The sequence below is a fragment of the Hirundo rustica genome, chromosome 11 (assembly GCF_015227805.2).
Source record: "Hirundo rustica isolate bHirRus1 chromosome 11, bHirRus1.pri.v3, whole genome shotgun sequence".
In the NCBI taxonomy this organism is placed as follows: Eukaryota; Metazoa; Chordata; class Aves; order Passeriformes; family Hirundinidae; genus Hirundo; species Hirundo rustica.
The window spans coordinates 8,686,472-8,700,971 of record NC_053460.1 but is presented as its reverse complement, the minus strand read 5'-3'; the positions used below and the strand labels follow the sequence as shown (position 1 = coordinate 8,700,971).

At 47.9% G+C, this 14,500-nt stretch overlaps 1 protein-coding gene across 1 annotated transcript in view; it reads left to right on the top strand.

Annotated features, from left to right (window-relative positions):
• NECAB2 (N-terminal EF-hand calcium binding protein 2) overlaps window positions 1-14,500 on the top strand; it is a 74,089-nt gene that overhangs the window by 44,902 nt on the left and 14,687 nt on the right. The window contains exons 4-5 of the mRNA XM_040075241.2: window positions 10,986-11,011; window positions 13,634-13,731. Of these exons, the coding sequence (XP_039931175.1) occupies window positions 10,986-11,011; window positions 13,634-13,731 (124 nt within the window). The remainder of the gene's footprint in view (window positions 1-10,985; window positions 11,012-13,633; window positions 13,732-14,500) is intronic.

Below are 14,500 nucleotides of genomic sequence, written 5' to 3'. Positions count from 1 at the left end.
TGGCTGCCCTGGAGGGTCAGGGACCTGGGCAGGGGGGTCTGGGACCCCAGCCCAGAGCTCAGAGAGACACTGGATTTGATTTCAGTCTATGGGAGAGGCTTCTTGCACTGCAGGAAGCATTGCAGGCTACAAGAGTGTAAAAATAGTAGTTTAGTATTTCACAGGGTGAAAAAACAGTGGGTTTAGGATTTTTGGCATTGAAGTGAATGGGGCAAGATGGAGAATTTAACGCATTGTCTCTTTCTTCTTCCTTCTTGTTCCCTCACTCCATTTCTGCAGTGACGTTGGCACAAAGTAGTTAGTGAGGATTGGGTCAGAGTAAAGATGACCTTTTTAGTAATAGTGATAGACATTAGTAATAAATAGTAAATAAAGAATGCGTAGCAATTAGTATAAAAGATAAGGACAGCCCAGAGACAGGAGGAGTCACCAGATGTCCGAGCCGCGGCAAACATCTTTTAGACACTAAGAAAATTGTAAGATAAGAACTAATAAACGAAGCATGTAACCTTGAAGACTCCGTCTTTTCCTATGTTTGGCACAGAGCTTTGCAGAGGGCCAAAACTCTAAAACCACCTGAATGCCGGAGAATTTAAACTCCTAAAAAGGAGCCCCCGACAACTGCCGTCCCTGAGATAGGCAGAGACACATCTCCAGCCCGTGTCAGGAGCCCTCGGAGCCCCCCCGCCTCCGGCTCAGCGCGGCACCCACGGGCCGCTCTCGTCCGTGCCGCCGCGCTGGGGCCGGCTCGCAGCCCCGGCACCGCCAGTGTCCCCGGGCGGGGTCCCCGAGCCCCCGGCCCCGCTGAGATCCCCGCTGTGGCAGAGGGCACGGGCACGGCCCGGGGGGCTCGGCAGGAGCACTGCGGGCCCCGGGAGCGCCGGGCTGCGGCAGCCGAGCTCCCCGGCCTTGTGCCGGGCTCCCGGGGCTGCCCAGGCTGGAAGGGCCCGAGCCCCTCAGCACGGCTTCCCCTTCTCTGGGGTTTAAAGCGCTTCGCTGAGCCCGCCGCAACGGGAGGGCCGCCTCATGGTTCTGTGAACGATCATCGCGGGCTGAAACCCTGTTTTTCCCTTCCCGTTACTTGTTTCACGTTTTTCTGCAAGTAGGGAATCTATGTTGCACGAGACCAAAATAGTGAGCGCAAGTACGCCTGTAAAAGAGTTTACATTCACGGCAGCCCAGGGGTACCGCAAACAGCTGGCATTTAAAAGTCTGCCTCCAGGATGATCGCTTCCAACAAGCCCGACAGCAATACGGGCGTGCTGTGTTTAGTGCCCCCGGAGCGCACACGGGAGGTGAGGAGCTGGGCTCACAGGCAGCCTGTGCTGCAGGATGCGGGCTGAAGGCGCTGCATGGCACCAGGGTGTCAAAATTAAATAATCAGCCACCTCAATGCGACGTGATGATAATACCACAGAAAATCATGGTGTGCTTTGAAAGTGGAGCGGGTGGGGACCCTGAGAGCAAAGGAGTTGTTAGTGCTGCCTCTGTGCTGACCGTGGCACGTCCAGCTCATCCTTCCAAGGACTACGGTCCCAGTTTTACCTGGCACTGGAAGGTGATGAATATAATCAATACAGTAATCATCAATTTAACAAATTTGGAAATGCCATCCCTCCTAGCAGCTAAGTTACTTGTAGGCTGTAATTAAACTTGTCTTTTCTTTTCTGTGATGCACTTGTGGGCAGTGATATTTTTCAAGAAAAAGTAATCCATCAATCACACCACACCCCCCCCCCCAAAAAAAAAAAAAGGAGGGTGTTGATGTAATTTATTAGGAATTTGGCACATGCAGAGACTTCAAAATGTTTCATACTGCACTAAATGTCTGTTTTACTTAAGGTGATGGCTATGCTTAGAAACTGTTGATTAAACTTAGCAAATTAGTGTGCTGCATTGATATATTTTTGATAACGTATTTTATATTTTTTAGCAGGAGTTTTTTTTTGTGTTATCATCTTGTTCAGAGTTTTTGAGAACTTTTCAAGAAATTCTTCTTTTGTGAGTGAACGGTTAAAAGTTCTGGCCAACTGTGAAACAAACCATGAAATGGTTTTATGAGGTACGAGGAATGATCCAAGAGGACATTGTCTTAATCAACCAAAATTCGCTTCCTTGGGCAGGAACAGCTCCATCAATCTTTGCTCTTAGCATACAGATCCTGGGTGGCCCTGACTGGATATGGAAGGGGGAAAAGCCCTCCCCTTGCCCACAATGGAGCTGCAGAAGGCTGCGGTGCCCCAGCCATGGGCAGTGAGATTTGGGGCTTTGTGGAGGGCAACGGTGGGGCTGCTCTGCCTTGGGCTTCTCCTGCACTCCCCAGAGTCTGGGGGTTTGGGTTCATGATCAGCCCTTTGTTTTTGCCCCTCTATGCTGCATTTTGGATGTTCTTTTCCAGAAGCCATAGGGCAGGAAGGGCAGAGCCTCAGGGATGCTGAGCCTGGTTCATTGCAGTACCCAAACTCCAGCTCTGGAGCTGTGTGGCAAAGCAGGAGCCTGCAGTGCCACACTGCAGCTGCTGATGAATGAACTAGCAAATGTCTGGTACTTCACAGGTGCCAGTTTACTGCTCCTGCTTTTTTTTAAAGTGATATTTATTTCTCTTTTAACCACTGAGAGCTTTGAGCACGTTTTTCAACAGCATCCAGACCACTGTTTCATTTTTATCCACATTCAGTCACTTTTCCTGCTGCCCTTGATAATTAGAGCTGGGTGTTTTGTTCTGTCAAACACTTCAGCACAGAGAAAATGTTGTTTTGGTTGTCTTGGAACTACTGATGAAAGAAAGCATCTGGTCTGTGTCGGAGATGATTTGAAGCTTGGGACTTTCTGAGGATGGTCCAGAGGCAGCTGGGGTCTTCACTGTGTTATTTCTGACTCTTACTTATGGCTGTACAGAGGGAATTGGGTTACATGGGAGCTTGGCTTAGCTATAACCAGTGTTTCACAAGTGTCTGTAGCTGCAGGATGCATCAGTATGCCAATGGAGTGAGGAGCTGAACCAGCCTTGAAATAGAGCAGCAGCCTTTGAAAATGAGAAGCTAGCAAATCATGTTGTGATGGTCTTCATCTTCATGGTAAATACTGAGTCCCTGAAAGGAAATGAAATTAGTTGTGCTGCAAAAAGCAGTGTTTAATCCTCCCCCCTCCCCCTGACGAAGTGCCCATGCTGGTTGTATCAGCTGCACAAGCAAAAGCAGAGTGTTCCTGTAAGCACACCCAGGCAAACCCAGCCCAGAGTGTGCAGGGACCTGGTGCTCTCTGTTCCTCACACCCCTGCACAACCTGCGCCCTGCCCATGGGGAGGGGAGCAGGGACATGGCCCTTGTTCCATGGGGGCCAGCAGGGTCACCCCTGGGAGCCTCTGAGAGAGCATGAGCTGCCACTGCAGGAGACTTTCCCCATTTTTCAAAGCCAGGAAGACCCACACCAAAACCCTTTCCATGAAGACTGTGATGAGTGTAAAACCGTGGTGGAGGTAAGGGCCTCTGCCAGGAGAGGTGGGGATGAACCCAAAAGAAGACCAGCACCTGAGATTTCGCAGGATATTCTGCACTGGAAGGATTCCACAAGGATCACTGGGTCCAGCTCCTGTGTGAATGTTCCCTATGGGGATCAGACTCAAGCTCGGTGTTTGCAGCACCTTGCTCAGACCAGCTGAGCTAACAGGGTCACAGTGGGCAGAGCCCTTCAGCTCCTGCATCCATGTTTGCACTTGGATGGTTTGGGACTTTAGGGATTGTGTTTAGCCAGTTCAATGTTCAATAGCCTCCTCGTGTCATTTTTATAATGTTTATTACTGCTACAAGATAAATACAACTGTATTGCAGGTCAGTGACTGGAGAAAGACATCTTCCCATCACATCCCTAATTACTGCTCCTGTGGAGTGCTATGGCAACTGCCTTTTTGCAGGGCATCTGCACTGCAGTGTCACAGGCTTTTTGGAGCAAGTTCAGGCATTTTTGGATGAGTGCCACCCATCTGGGGGTGTTGAGCCTCATGATGTACCAATTAGGGGTCAGTGTTCAGTGGTAGCCACCCTTATTTTTCCCCTCTCTCCTTTTGCTTTGCCATCAGATCTGGAATAGGATTTGTAACACATCTTGCCGTGGGTGTATGAAAGCTGTTCTGAGCTAAGCTCAGGCTCTGGCGTGGTGGGAAGGATGCCAGTGGGCAGCTCTGCCTGTAAACCCTGCAGGCTGGGCTGGGCAGTGGCTGTAGGCACTTTGCTGGGGCTGTGACTGTCCCTGGGAGAGCCACCAGACACACTCAGGGGTCTGCCAGGGGGCTTCCACATCAAGGAGGAGAAGGTAGTAAAGGTCTTCTGCTGATCTTCCCCATCATAACAGAAGGTCACCTAAAGAGCATCTTTGGTGGTGCTGAAACCACAGAGGTGGCTCTCTGAGATGCTTTTTGTCTGGCTTGGGAGGGGGAGCCCATCCTGAAGGGAACTGAGACCTCCTGGTTTCTCTGTGCTTCTATGGGCAGAGCAAGTCCACTGTGGGCTCCCAGTGTGGCTGCAGCAGCTCCACAGGGTCCTGTCGTGCAGAGAGGGAGCAGCCTTGAGGCAGAATGAAGGAGTGTGTTTTATCCTGAGCCCACCAGATTTACTGTGCTTGTTTGTATAGAAGGTCAGTTCAGTTTACCTTGAAAAATCAGTGTTTTCCAGATTACTGTTTTTTAATGAGGACTCTGCTGCCCTGGTGCTCCAGAGGAAAGCACAAGGTGAGGAGCTCACAGCTTTGGGCACCAGCATTTCCAGTGAACGTGGGTGTGTGGTTTGGAAACTGGATCTGGGCAGCATCTGAGCTAATGAGAACTCAGATGGCTTAAAAAGGCAAGGAGCTGCAGAGAAAATCATGTGAAAATATTGCTATTAAAGTATATTAAATACTGAAACATGACTATCCAGTGGGCCTGAATGCAGGGGTGCTGTGCAGCCGCAGTGCTGCTCACCTTCCATCTTGCTGAGCAGAGAGCCACCCCTGTCACAGGGTGTGGAAAGAAGAAAAACTGCCCCAGTCTTGGTCATCATCTGCCTAAATCCCAAGGAAAGATGTGCCAGGGGCAGGAAGAGGCCAAACCCCAGGTTTAGGAGAGCAGAACATCCTTGGGGGACACTAGACTTCAGCCTTCCAACCGGAGAGTGAAAGTCCTGTTGATAGCAGGGGCGAGTGGGAGGAAAGAGAGAGACCATCTCTCAAAGTACACAGAATGTGTTATAAACCCCAATCCTGCACCACAAGTGATGAGACTGTAGTACAAAATTAATATGTGAAAACTTCATACAGAATCGTCCCTTGGCTCCTCTCTATTTCTGGGCAATCCTTTGTCCCTTTTTTTTTTTTTTTTTTTTTTTTTCCTCTATGTTACCATGGCTTTGGAGAAAAACTTGTTTTGTTGCTGGGCTTTCAGAGGCCCTTACTGTGCTCACCAGGTGCTCAGTGATGGAGCACATGCCAAGAGAAGGATGAAGTTATTAGTTTTGTTTTGGAGAAGGCAGCTTTTTTCTCCCCTTCAGGAGCCCCCATGGGAGCTGTTCTCCACAGGTGTTTTAATCTAAATCATTGTGCTTCAGTGCTGGACGTGTCCCAGTTAGGAGGTGATCCATATGCACTCTGCAAAACTTTTCCTCTTTCATATAATACAGATTTTGGTTGAAACCTCTGTCTGGGGGGAATGATGAACCCTGTGCCAGCTCCTGCCTCCTCACTCTCCATGTGTGGTACTTTCTGTCCCACTGGAAAAAGCAGATACCTGCTGGGTTATTTCAGGCTCACTGCTCACTCTCTCTGTTGTTGTACTGAACAGGAAGCAGGGCAGTTGTGCCTGCACCTTGGAATTATTCCTGTGAAGCACACCACAAATTTATATCCTGAAAGAAACAGGGACATTCGGCAGAGGGTAAAGACCATCCCTTAAAGTAAAGGTGATTTACCACCAGAGCCCTAATTGCCAGCTTGCCACAGCTAAAGAAATGAAAGCCCAAACTGATATATGCTCTGAATCCTTCTCTGCCTGTGTCATTTGAAGCTGCAGATGGCTGGATGCCCTTCTGGTTGTGGACAGCCTTGGCATATGATTTCTGCTGTTCCTTTGCATGTGGCACGCCAGATTTTGGAAGTTCTTTTTTAAGTAATACCACAAGAGTGGTTTAGGTTTTTTCCTTAAGCAAACAGGTGGGTAAAGGGGAGGGACATAGACAGGTCTTGGGTAGGATTTACCAGGATTCACCAGAAGATACAATGATGGGCTTGAAAGTTGTTTAATTCCTTAGAATTATTCAGCTCCTGACTGGCATCCAGTATTCAGCATTTCTCTTGCTCTGCCTGGAATAATTTCTCTCACTCTGGGGTTTGTGTAAAAAATGTTTCATTGAGTTCAGAGCTAATGATCAGAAGTGACCATCTGTGACCCCTTAGTAGGCATCTGGATGCATATTTGCCACGTCTGAGGTGCTGAGATAACACAGCGCCGTTGCTGATGGGCCTGGAAGCCTTATCATCAGATATAATAATACTTTCCAGCTGCACTTGTTGTTTTTTAGTCTTTCCTAAATGAAAATGAGTTCTGCAGGTGGCTAATGCTAGAGGATAATTTGTTTCCGTGCTCGTTTGAAGCCTTGTAGCAAACCCAGAGCTGTGAATAAAAGATGGAAATAAAAGTAGAACGTGATTTCAGGAAAAAAACCTCCATTTTCTGTGCTGGAGAAGTGACTAAGCCGTGTGGCTGCTGATGCAAACCTTTCATCTGCCCAAGGAAAGGGGTGATTATCCTCAGCTGAAGCTGATAGGGCACTGAGCAGCATCTGAGCAGCACATCCAGGCAGATATTTGCATGAGAAACGTGAAGATGAGACTTTGATGTATTTGCAACTTCTGAATTCCCATTATGTTTTGGATTGTACTGCCCCTTGGGAGTGCCTGGGACACCTTTCCTTTGGCTAAGTTGAAACCCAGGAAAGGAATTTCATGCTCTGCTCCTCCACATTATCTTTTTCATTCTGAGATAACTTTTCCTCTCCCCTCTTTAGCCAAAGTCTGGAAAAATATGTAAATGACAGCAAGACAGAGGTTGTCAGCCCCACCTTAGGGAGGCAGGGAGATGCTGGGAAAGAGAGGGAGAGAGGCTGGATTGCAGATTCCTGACTGTGTTGGAAGGAACCTCTGCAGGTCAGCAGCAGCACTGGACCAGGACATCCCTGACTTTGCCATGCTGAGACCTCCTGGGATGTTCTTTGGGTAACCCTCTCCTGTGCTGTGCTCCACTGGGTTTGCTTATTAAGAGCTAATGCAAATAATCATCATGGGGAAATTCCAGATTTTTTTTTTCCTGGTGGAAAACATTGATTTGCTTCAACGAAATGTTAGGCGGATGTGGATCAGTGAGATGGAGGCTCTGACCCAAGACCTGGTTGTTTCACGGTGCCATCACCCACCCAGAGGTCTGGCTGCTGGGGTTGGACACTCTGATGCAACAGGTCTTCAGTCTGATGGTGCCTTCCTCCTGGGACAAAGCCTCAGAGATGGCAGCATGTTTCAAGAAAGGCATTTACAGAATCAAAAAAAAAAAAAAAGGCTGATAAACCGATGGAAAAGCAGCAGAGTCAGTGCAGGACAGCTCTGATAAAAGCCATGGACAATCTGCAATCAGGGACACGGCGAGAGAGAGATGTCACTTCCCAGGGGTGCTCATTAGCTCAGGCGCTCATCAAACCACCATTTAACGCTGGGTGGGGTTTTGTGGGGAGAAATGTAATTCTTTCTGGAGTGTGCAGGAGGCACAGCCATTACTCTGGGCAGCCTCTTGCTCGTACCAGTCATGCATCAGTAATTACTCTCTGGGCAAGTTCACTTAATTAAGCCCACTGAGGGGATGCTCTCACAGCATGGTCATTGCTCTTCAAACTCCCACATATGCAGAAGGATTGTCACGCTTAGAGGTCTTTTCTTTTTCTTTGAAATAGTTGGATGTGAACCAGGAGAGAAAACAATTTCCCTGTTGTCAATAGTTTTTCTGGTCAGATGATCCCCGTGTCTTTAACCGGGGGGGAGTGGTGAACAATAAACAGTTGTCCTTTTTTGTGGCCAAAGTAGTTCATGGCCTGGGCTCTGCCTTTTCAGAAGGTGATCTGGGATGGAATCTGAGCTCTTGTGTTTGCTTCCTACTTCTGTTGGACCAGTTAGGTCCCAAATGGCGAATGGAGGATCTCCAAAGTTTATCTTTGCCTTGGAAAGTAACCTCCAAGGGTGCACATCCCCAGCAAGACTGGGGATGTAGGGTTGTGCTGCTCCATGCTACAGCCTCATTGGCTGGAAAACAGAGAAAAGGCCTGGATTTTCAAAAAAACTTGGATTTTCTTGATTTTTTTTTTTTTTTCCCCTTTGAGAGAAAGACTTTTGTTTTGGAACAAGATGAGATAGATGTGGTCTCTACTATGCAGAAAAAAATTGTATGACACAGAAATCTTTAATTATTCCTTCATTTCTACTTAAAATTCATTATATTCTGCTTAATTAGTTGGGTTATGGCTTCAATAAGCTTTTGAATTAGTCATATTAATAATGTAATAAAAATTGAAAATTAATTCACAGCCAAGTGTTCTGGTACTTGAAAGGGTTTTTGATTTTTTTTCCTGAAAACATGAGAACATCTTGTCACGATTTTTCTTTTTAGCTTATTGCTGTGTACAGGAGTGTTAAAAGTTTGGCATCTGAAAAAAAATTGGTAAGGAATGCTCACCTAAATGTTTTCCTGCTGAAAGGATTTGTGATATGTGATTGCTCCAAGATCTCCTCTGAATGGAAGCTCTGGGATGAAGGGTCAGGGATGACAAGGGAGCTAGTCAGGAGCTGCCACCTTCCATTTCACAAGACCTGAACCCCAGATCTTGAATATCTGCATAATAAAAATCCTTACTGGCATAACCCACGGTGGGGCTTAGTTACTAAAGTATTAAACCACCAGATCAGCTTGTAAATCGTTTTGTAGGTGGGTATTGCCCATGGCTGCTGCTGTGCAGCTCCCAAGGTGGGCCAGAAACCCCCCTGTAAGAGTGGTGGGGACGTGGCTCTGTGTCAGCAATGTTCCCAGCAGGCAAACTCCTGGGGGATGGAAACAGCCTGCTCAAGTACCCATTGATTTCTCCTTACAGTTTTTCATCTGAACATTATCATATTCTTTTATTAAGTCAGCTTGTGACTTCAGTAATTTCTTTCATTAGGCTTATTCTGAAGGCAAGATGGCTTAAAATTAAAAGCAACTTCTCAGCCGAGTTAACGTTCAAGCACAATTAAGTTAAATCATACAACAGCGAGATGTGAGGAAATAAAAGACCAATTTTGGCAGCAGCAGATCAATTATTACAATGCAGAATCACATGGAATAGAGTAATTTATTTATTTATTTATTTATTTTTTCTCAGTAGCATGCCCTAGCTGCAAACCCATAACCACATCAGTAGCTGTTTATAAATAATAGCTGTCTTCTGAAAAATATTATTGAAACACTTCGTGGGTGATGCTGATGTCAGAACCACTCTTATGCACGTGCCTGGAAGCAGCATTTGACTTCACAGGCTGTGTGCAGGAGGGAGTGTGGTGAACATCCAGCCACGGTCCTGGGGCTGGCACGGGGTTGTGCCAGCGTTGGAAATGCATCTGCTGGGGTCTCACGGAATTCCTCTGCTGCTGCAGGGCTGAAGCTCTGTGTTGGAAATCACTCATCAGAGTTCTGTGCGTGGCCAGAGCTCCTGGCCCCAGGGGTGGCTCTGTTGCACAGCGCTTTGTCTCTGTGTATTCAGTGGATTTGGCCATGAGAACACCAGGGAAGCTGAGCCCACAGCATCCCCGAGGGGGGCTGTAGGATTCAGGGAATAATTCCAGGGTTTGAGGAAGATGAGAGTCCAAGAGAAGGAAGCTGAAGTAGTGCAGAAGCTCACTTTGCAGAGAGGGGCGCGTGCTGCCCGCCCCGCTGGCTGCAGCCTGCGCCGGGCACGGCAGCTGTGTCCTGCACCACCAGGGCTCCCGGACAGGAGGTGACTCCTTTCCACCTTGGCAGGCACCACGTACCCGAAAGGGGCTGCGAGTCAGCAGCACCTGCTTGTTCCAGGGCGGGTGGCTCACCTCTGTCAGCTCAGGCATTTGTGTGTGCCGGGATCTGGGCACCAAGGCAGGGCTGAGGAGGGTGCTGGCAGTGACAGCTCTGATCCGCTTACGCCGGCAGGTTAGAGAGAGCGGGGATGAGTTTAGTTAAAGAAATAACTTTCCGGGATATAAATGGATGGATAAAATATAATTCTATTAAGGGATCGTTCCAGTCCTTGAATGGCACTAATGATTGTGTGGGAATAGGAGGCACAAAGAGATTAGCAGCAGTCTTTATTTCCCAAGCAGGTTGTCTGTTGAGATGCTGTTACGTAAACTAAATGTTCACGGCTTAAGAAGTAATTGTGCAATTTTGTCTGGAGGGAGTCCTGGGCAAGAGCTGCTTCATAAGGGCAGAATTAGGAGAATTGGTCCATCGAGAAAAGTATATTTTGCAAATTTTTATTCTGAGTAAATGGGAACAAACAGATTCCCGTGCCATATCGAGTGTCTCACCAGGGTGTTGCCAGGCTGGATGTTTGAAGGAAGTCAGAGGGGTTGATGTGCCAGGTGTGCTGGGCAAAAGTCCCCCCTCAGGGGGGGATGTACAATTACCTATTTCCCACTGGGGGAATATCCAAAATAACCTGTGGACCTGTTCCAGCTGCACAGATGCCGAGGATGCCCTGAGTGCACCAGCTCTTCTCTTCTCCACAGGCTGTCCCTGCTGGTGGCTGGGGGATGCTGAGGGGGTGGGTGATGTTGCAGGAGGGCATCTGGAGTTAAGTCTGCTGGAATTCTGACTGTAGCCTTCATCTGTCCTTTACATTAAAGTTGTTTTTCTTTCTCTCTTTTTTTTTTCCTGCTTCCTCCCCTGCCTCGTTCTCCCCCTCTTCCAGCAATGTGGACACCAAGGAGCTGTGTGGTGAGTGCAGTCCCTCCTTTTGGGCAAAAGCAACCATTGTGTGCATGAGGGCCTTCGAAGGTTGCATGAAACCCAGGACAGATTGTGGCAGCTGTGGAGCTGGGGGATCTCAGCCCTGCTGCTGCTCTGCTCCTTATTCCACAGGAAAATTGGCAGAACTTTTTCATTTTCTTGCAACACAAATGGGGTCAGAGCTAAGCGAAGCACATGGACCCTGTTCAATAACAACTGGAGTTTAATTTCTGGAGATGTCATGGCTTCCAACTTCACTCTGAAGTTCAATAAACCTGTGTCCCTCTGCAATACCTGTAACATGTTTCTCCCCAGGCCAGCCTTCGTGTTTCCCAGCAGGCTGCCTGAGGGGTGCACTGTCTCTGCTGTACCTCCCACAGCTTGCCAAAATTAAAGGCTGAACAGAAAATCTGTGATAATATTTTGTCCCACACCTTGACCAGAAAGGGAATGTTTCCTGCTGGGATTTCTGAAGGGCTTTGCTTCAGTAGGAGGTGACTCAAACTGCTCTCTCAGATGTATTTTTCTGTGCATGCTTGATATTGGGAAACGTTTCCTGCAGCCCAGCTTCTTGGGAGGAGATGGGAAGAGAGGTGTGTGGCCTTGCAGAGAGCTCATCCATCTCTTCTCCTCCGCTCCTGTGCCAGGATGCAGAAGAACACCCGAAGCCACCTCAGCAGATCTTCACAATTTACCTTCATCACTTTGCCACTCCCAGCACCAGGCAGTTACTGCTTCTTCCCAAAGCCTTAAAGGCTTCTTTGTCCATGGGTGTGCCTGCACCAGGATTGTCCAGGGTGTCTCTCCTGCTGTACTCAATCCCTGCCCACACCACTTGGAGCAGCCAAGCCAGCAGCAAAAGCAGCAAGATTTCCCCTTTCCACTGGTTATCCCTGCTTGTCCTTGCTTTGGTATGCAGGAAACAACGACTCCCATAAAATCCTTTTGGTTTGCTGAGGCTACGTTGGGTTTGCTCCCATCCCTCCACTCTTACTGCATCGGGTCTCCTTGCCAGCTGACCCAAGAGATCAAACCCCCACAGCTTGTACCATCAACTCTGCAGGAAACCCAGGGGTAACAACGGCATTGTTTGACCCCACACAGCTTTCTCCATCACTGATAAAATCAGGAAATTACACGGCTGTCACCCAGGGTGATCCCATCTCGCTGCCTCTCCCAGGGGTGAAGCTGCCAGGAGGGAAGGGAGATAAACCCATCACCTCCTGGGGAAAGCTAGGGGAAGCCAGAGAAAGGATCCATCAGCACGAGTTCCTGCCTAGACCTGTTATCTGCTGAGTAGCTGCCCTTGCCTGTGATTTATTTGCTTGCTTCCCTTCTAAGTATTAAACATAAACCCTCCGTTTGTCTAAATGGGAGCTGTGGTGTCTCTCTTGAAATGGGTTGTGCCTTACAAAATGTTGAGAGCATCTTAAAAGTTATTTCTTGAGCCCTGCAGCTTCACGTGAATAAGTAACACTAAGCCAGCAGAGCGGAATGCTTTGTCAAAGCCAGCTCTGTTCTCCTCCCATGTGCTCCTCAGTCAGTCTCAAGGGCTGGGCTGTGCCCACAACACCTCATTTCTCCTGAAATGGATGGCTCCAGCTTTTTACTTCAGAACTTAGAAAAAGTCTCGACCTATCAGATCTGCTGAATTTTTCTCTCCTGAGTAGGAAGGGAAGGAACAAACAAACACACTGCCATGAGAGTAAGCTGTTCACTTACCGTGGAACAGCTGCTGTCAGTCATGCTGTGACATTCCGGTTTCTGCCAAAATCGTCTTCCCTTCGGATATGTTCTCAGGCTGTAAATAGCTATAGGCACTTCTAATTAAGCCAAGAAGACCTAATTAGTGGGGTTGTTTCCTGAAGTTTATGTCTTGCTGCACTCCACAGAGATGTCACCTCCGTGTGAAGCTCCCTGTCCTACTGCCGAGGAACAGCACCGGTGGCTTTTAAAGAACAGCTTTTTGTTGTACTCTGTCAATCACCAGAAACAGGGAAAGGACAAGGACAGCACAGGGAGATTGTGGCTCCCTCTCTGAGGAGAACACATGATTTTGGGCCCAGCTTGCAGCCCTGTTCTCTTCCTTCCAAGGTCTATTTTACTCTCAAAAGGTTGTTCGACCTGTGGTTGTGGGCTGAGGTGTAAATGTGATAGGAATATAGGGAAAGATGTGAGGCTGGCCTCAGCTCGTATAAATTAGGGTGAATTGGAAGGTATTTGGATGTTCTGAGTGGCAAAGAATGTCAAGGGAATGGAAAGAGGATTTCTTTTGAGACCTTTTCCTCCATGCCAGCAGTAGGAGGGAGAGAGACCATATACAATCAAATGCAAAAGTAGTCACAGAAATAAAGAACCTGATGAGTTATTTTCAGTGGGAGCTATTGGGTCTTAGATCTCCTTTTTGCAATGATCCCAGACTTCCTGGGAATCACACCACTTCCCATCCCTGCAGGACCAATTGTGACTTTGGCTGAGGATACAGAGTATAAAAAAACCCCTGGGACCATCCCCTCAGGTTTATGTTACCACAAATAATAGATCTTGCTGTGCCGAGTAGCCTCAAGTTACATTGACACGCTCCCAAAACGTTTATCTTGGTTTTCCCAGATTATTTTGCTGACCATATGGGAGACTATGAAGATGTTTTGGCCTCCCTGGAGATGCTGAACCTCTCCATCCTGAAGGCCATGGACTACACCAAACGGGTGAGTGCTCCTTCCTGCACCTCACATTTCACAGGCTCAGAATGAGGGGGATAAAAGTCCCATTAACAGAGCACATGAATCTGAAAGGGTCTCATCCTCTTCAGCGGCGCTGTGTCCTCCTGCTCTGCAGACAGCACAGCCTCTGGCTCTCTCAGGTGGGATTCTGGATCCATGAGTTGTTGTTGGCAGCCCTGAGAGGGCTTTTGGAAACTCCATATTATAGAGCTGCCTTTAAACCCAGCTTCCACCTTGGAAGGCGTCCTGCTTTCCAAATACAGCTGTTCGTGTGTGAAGCACTGAGAGGGCTGTGTGTTTGAAGGAGTGCAGAGGAATCCTGCAAGCACCAAAACCCAGACATAATGACCTGGTTTATATGTGCAAAGTAGCCCTAAGTCCTTAAAAATCCCTCATGTGTGTTAATGACACTGGACTGTTATAGACAGTGACACTGGTCAAGAAGCACGTTGACGTTCATTTATGAATACCTATAAAATCTGAGCTGAGGTACCATAAAAACATCCCTGCTGACAGGTGCACCACTCATCTGTTCTCTTGCCAGGCTGAGAGAAGTGTTTATAGAGCTTCAGTTCCTTTGAAATTATTTTCCTGTCCTTCCACACCACTTAACAGTGCAATGGGGCTGTATCAGTGATATTTATTCCCTCAGGATAATCAATCCCTTCTCCCACTTCCACCTTCAACCGCATTCGCATTGTTGTTTTGTGCCACGATGAACAAAAAGTCGTTTTCCTCTTCACTGGTGAGCAGT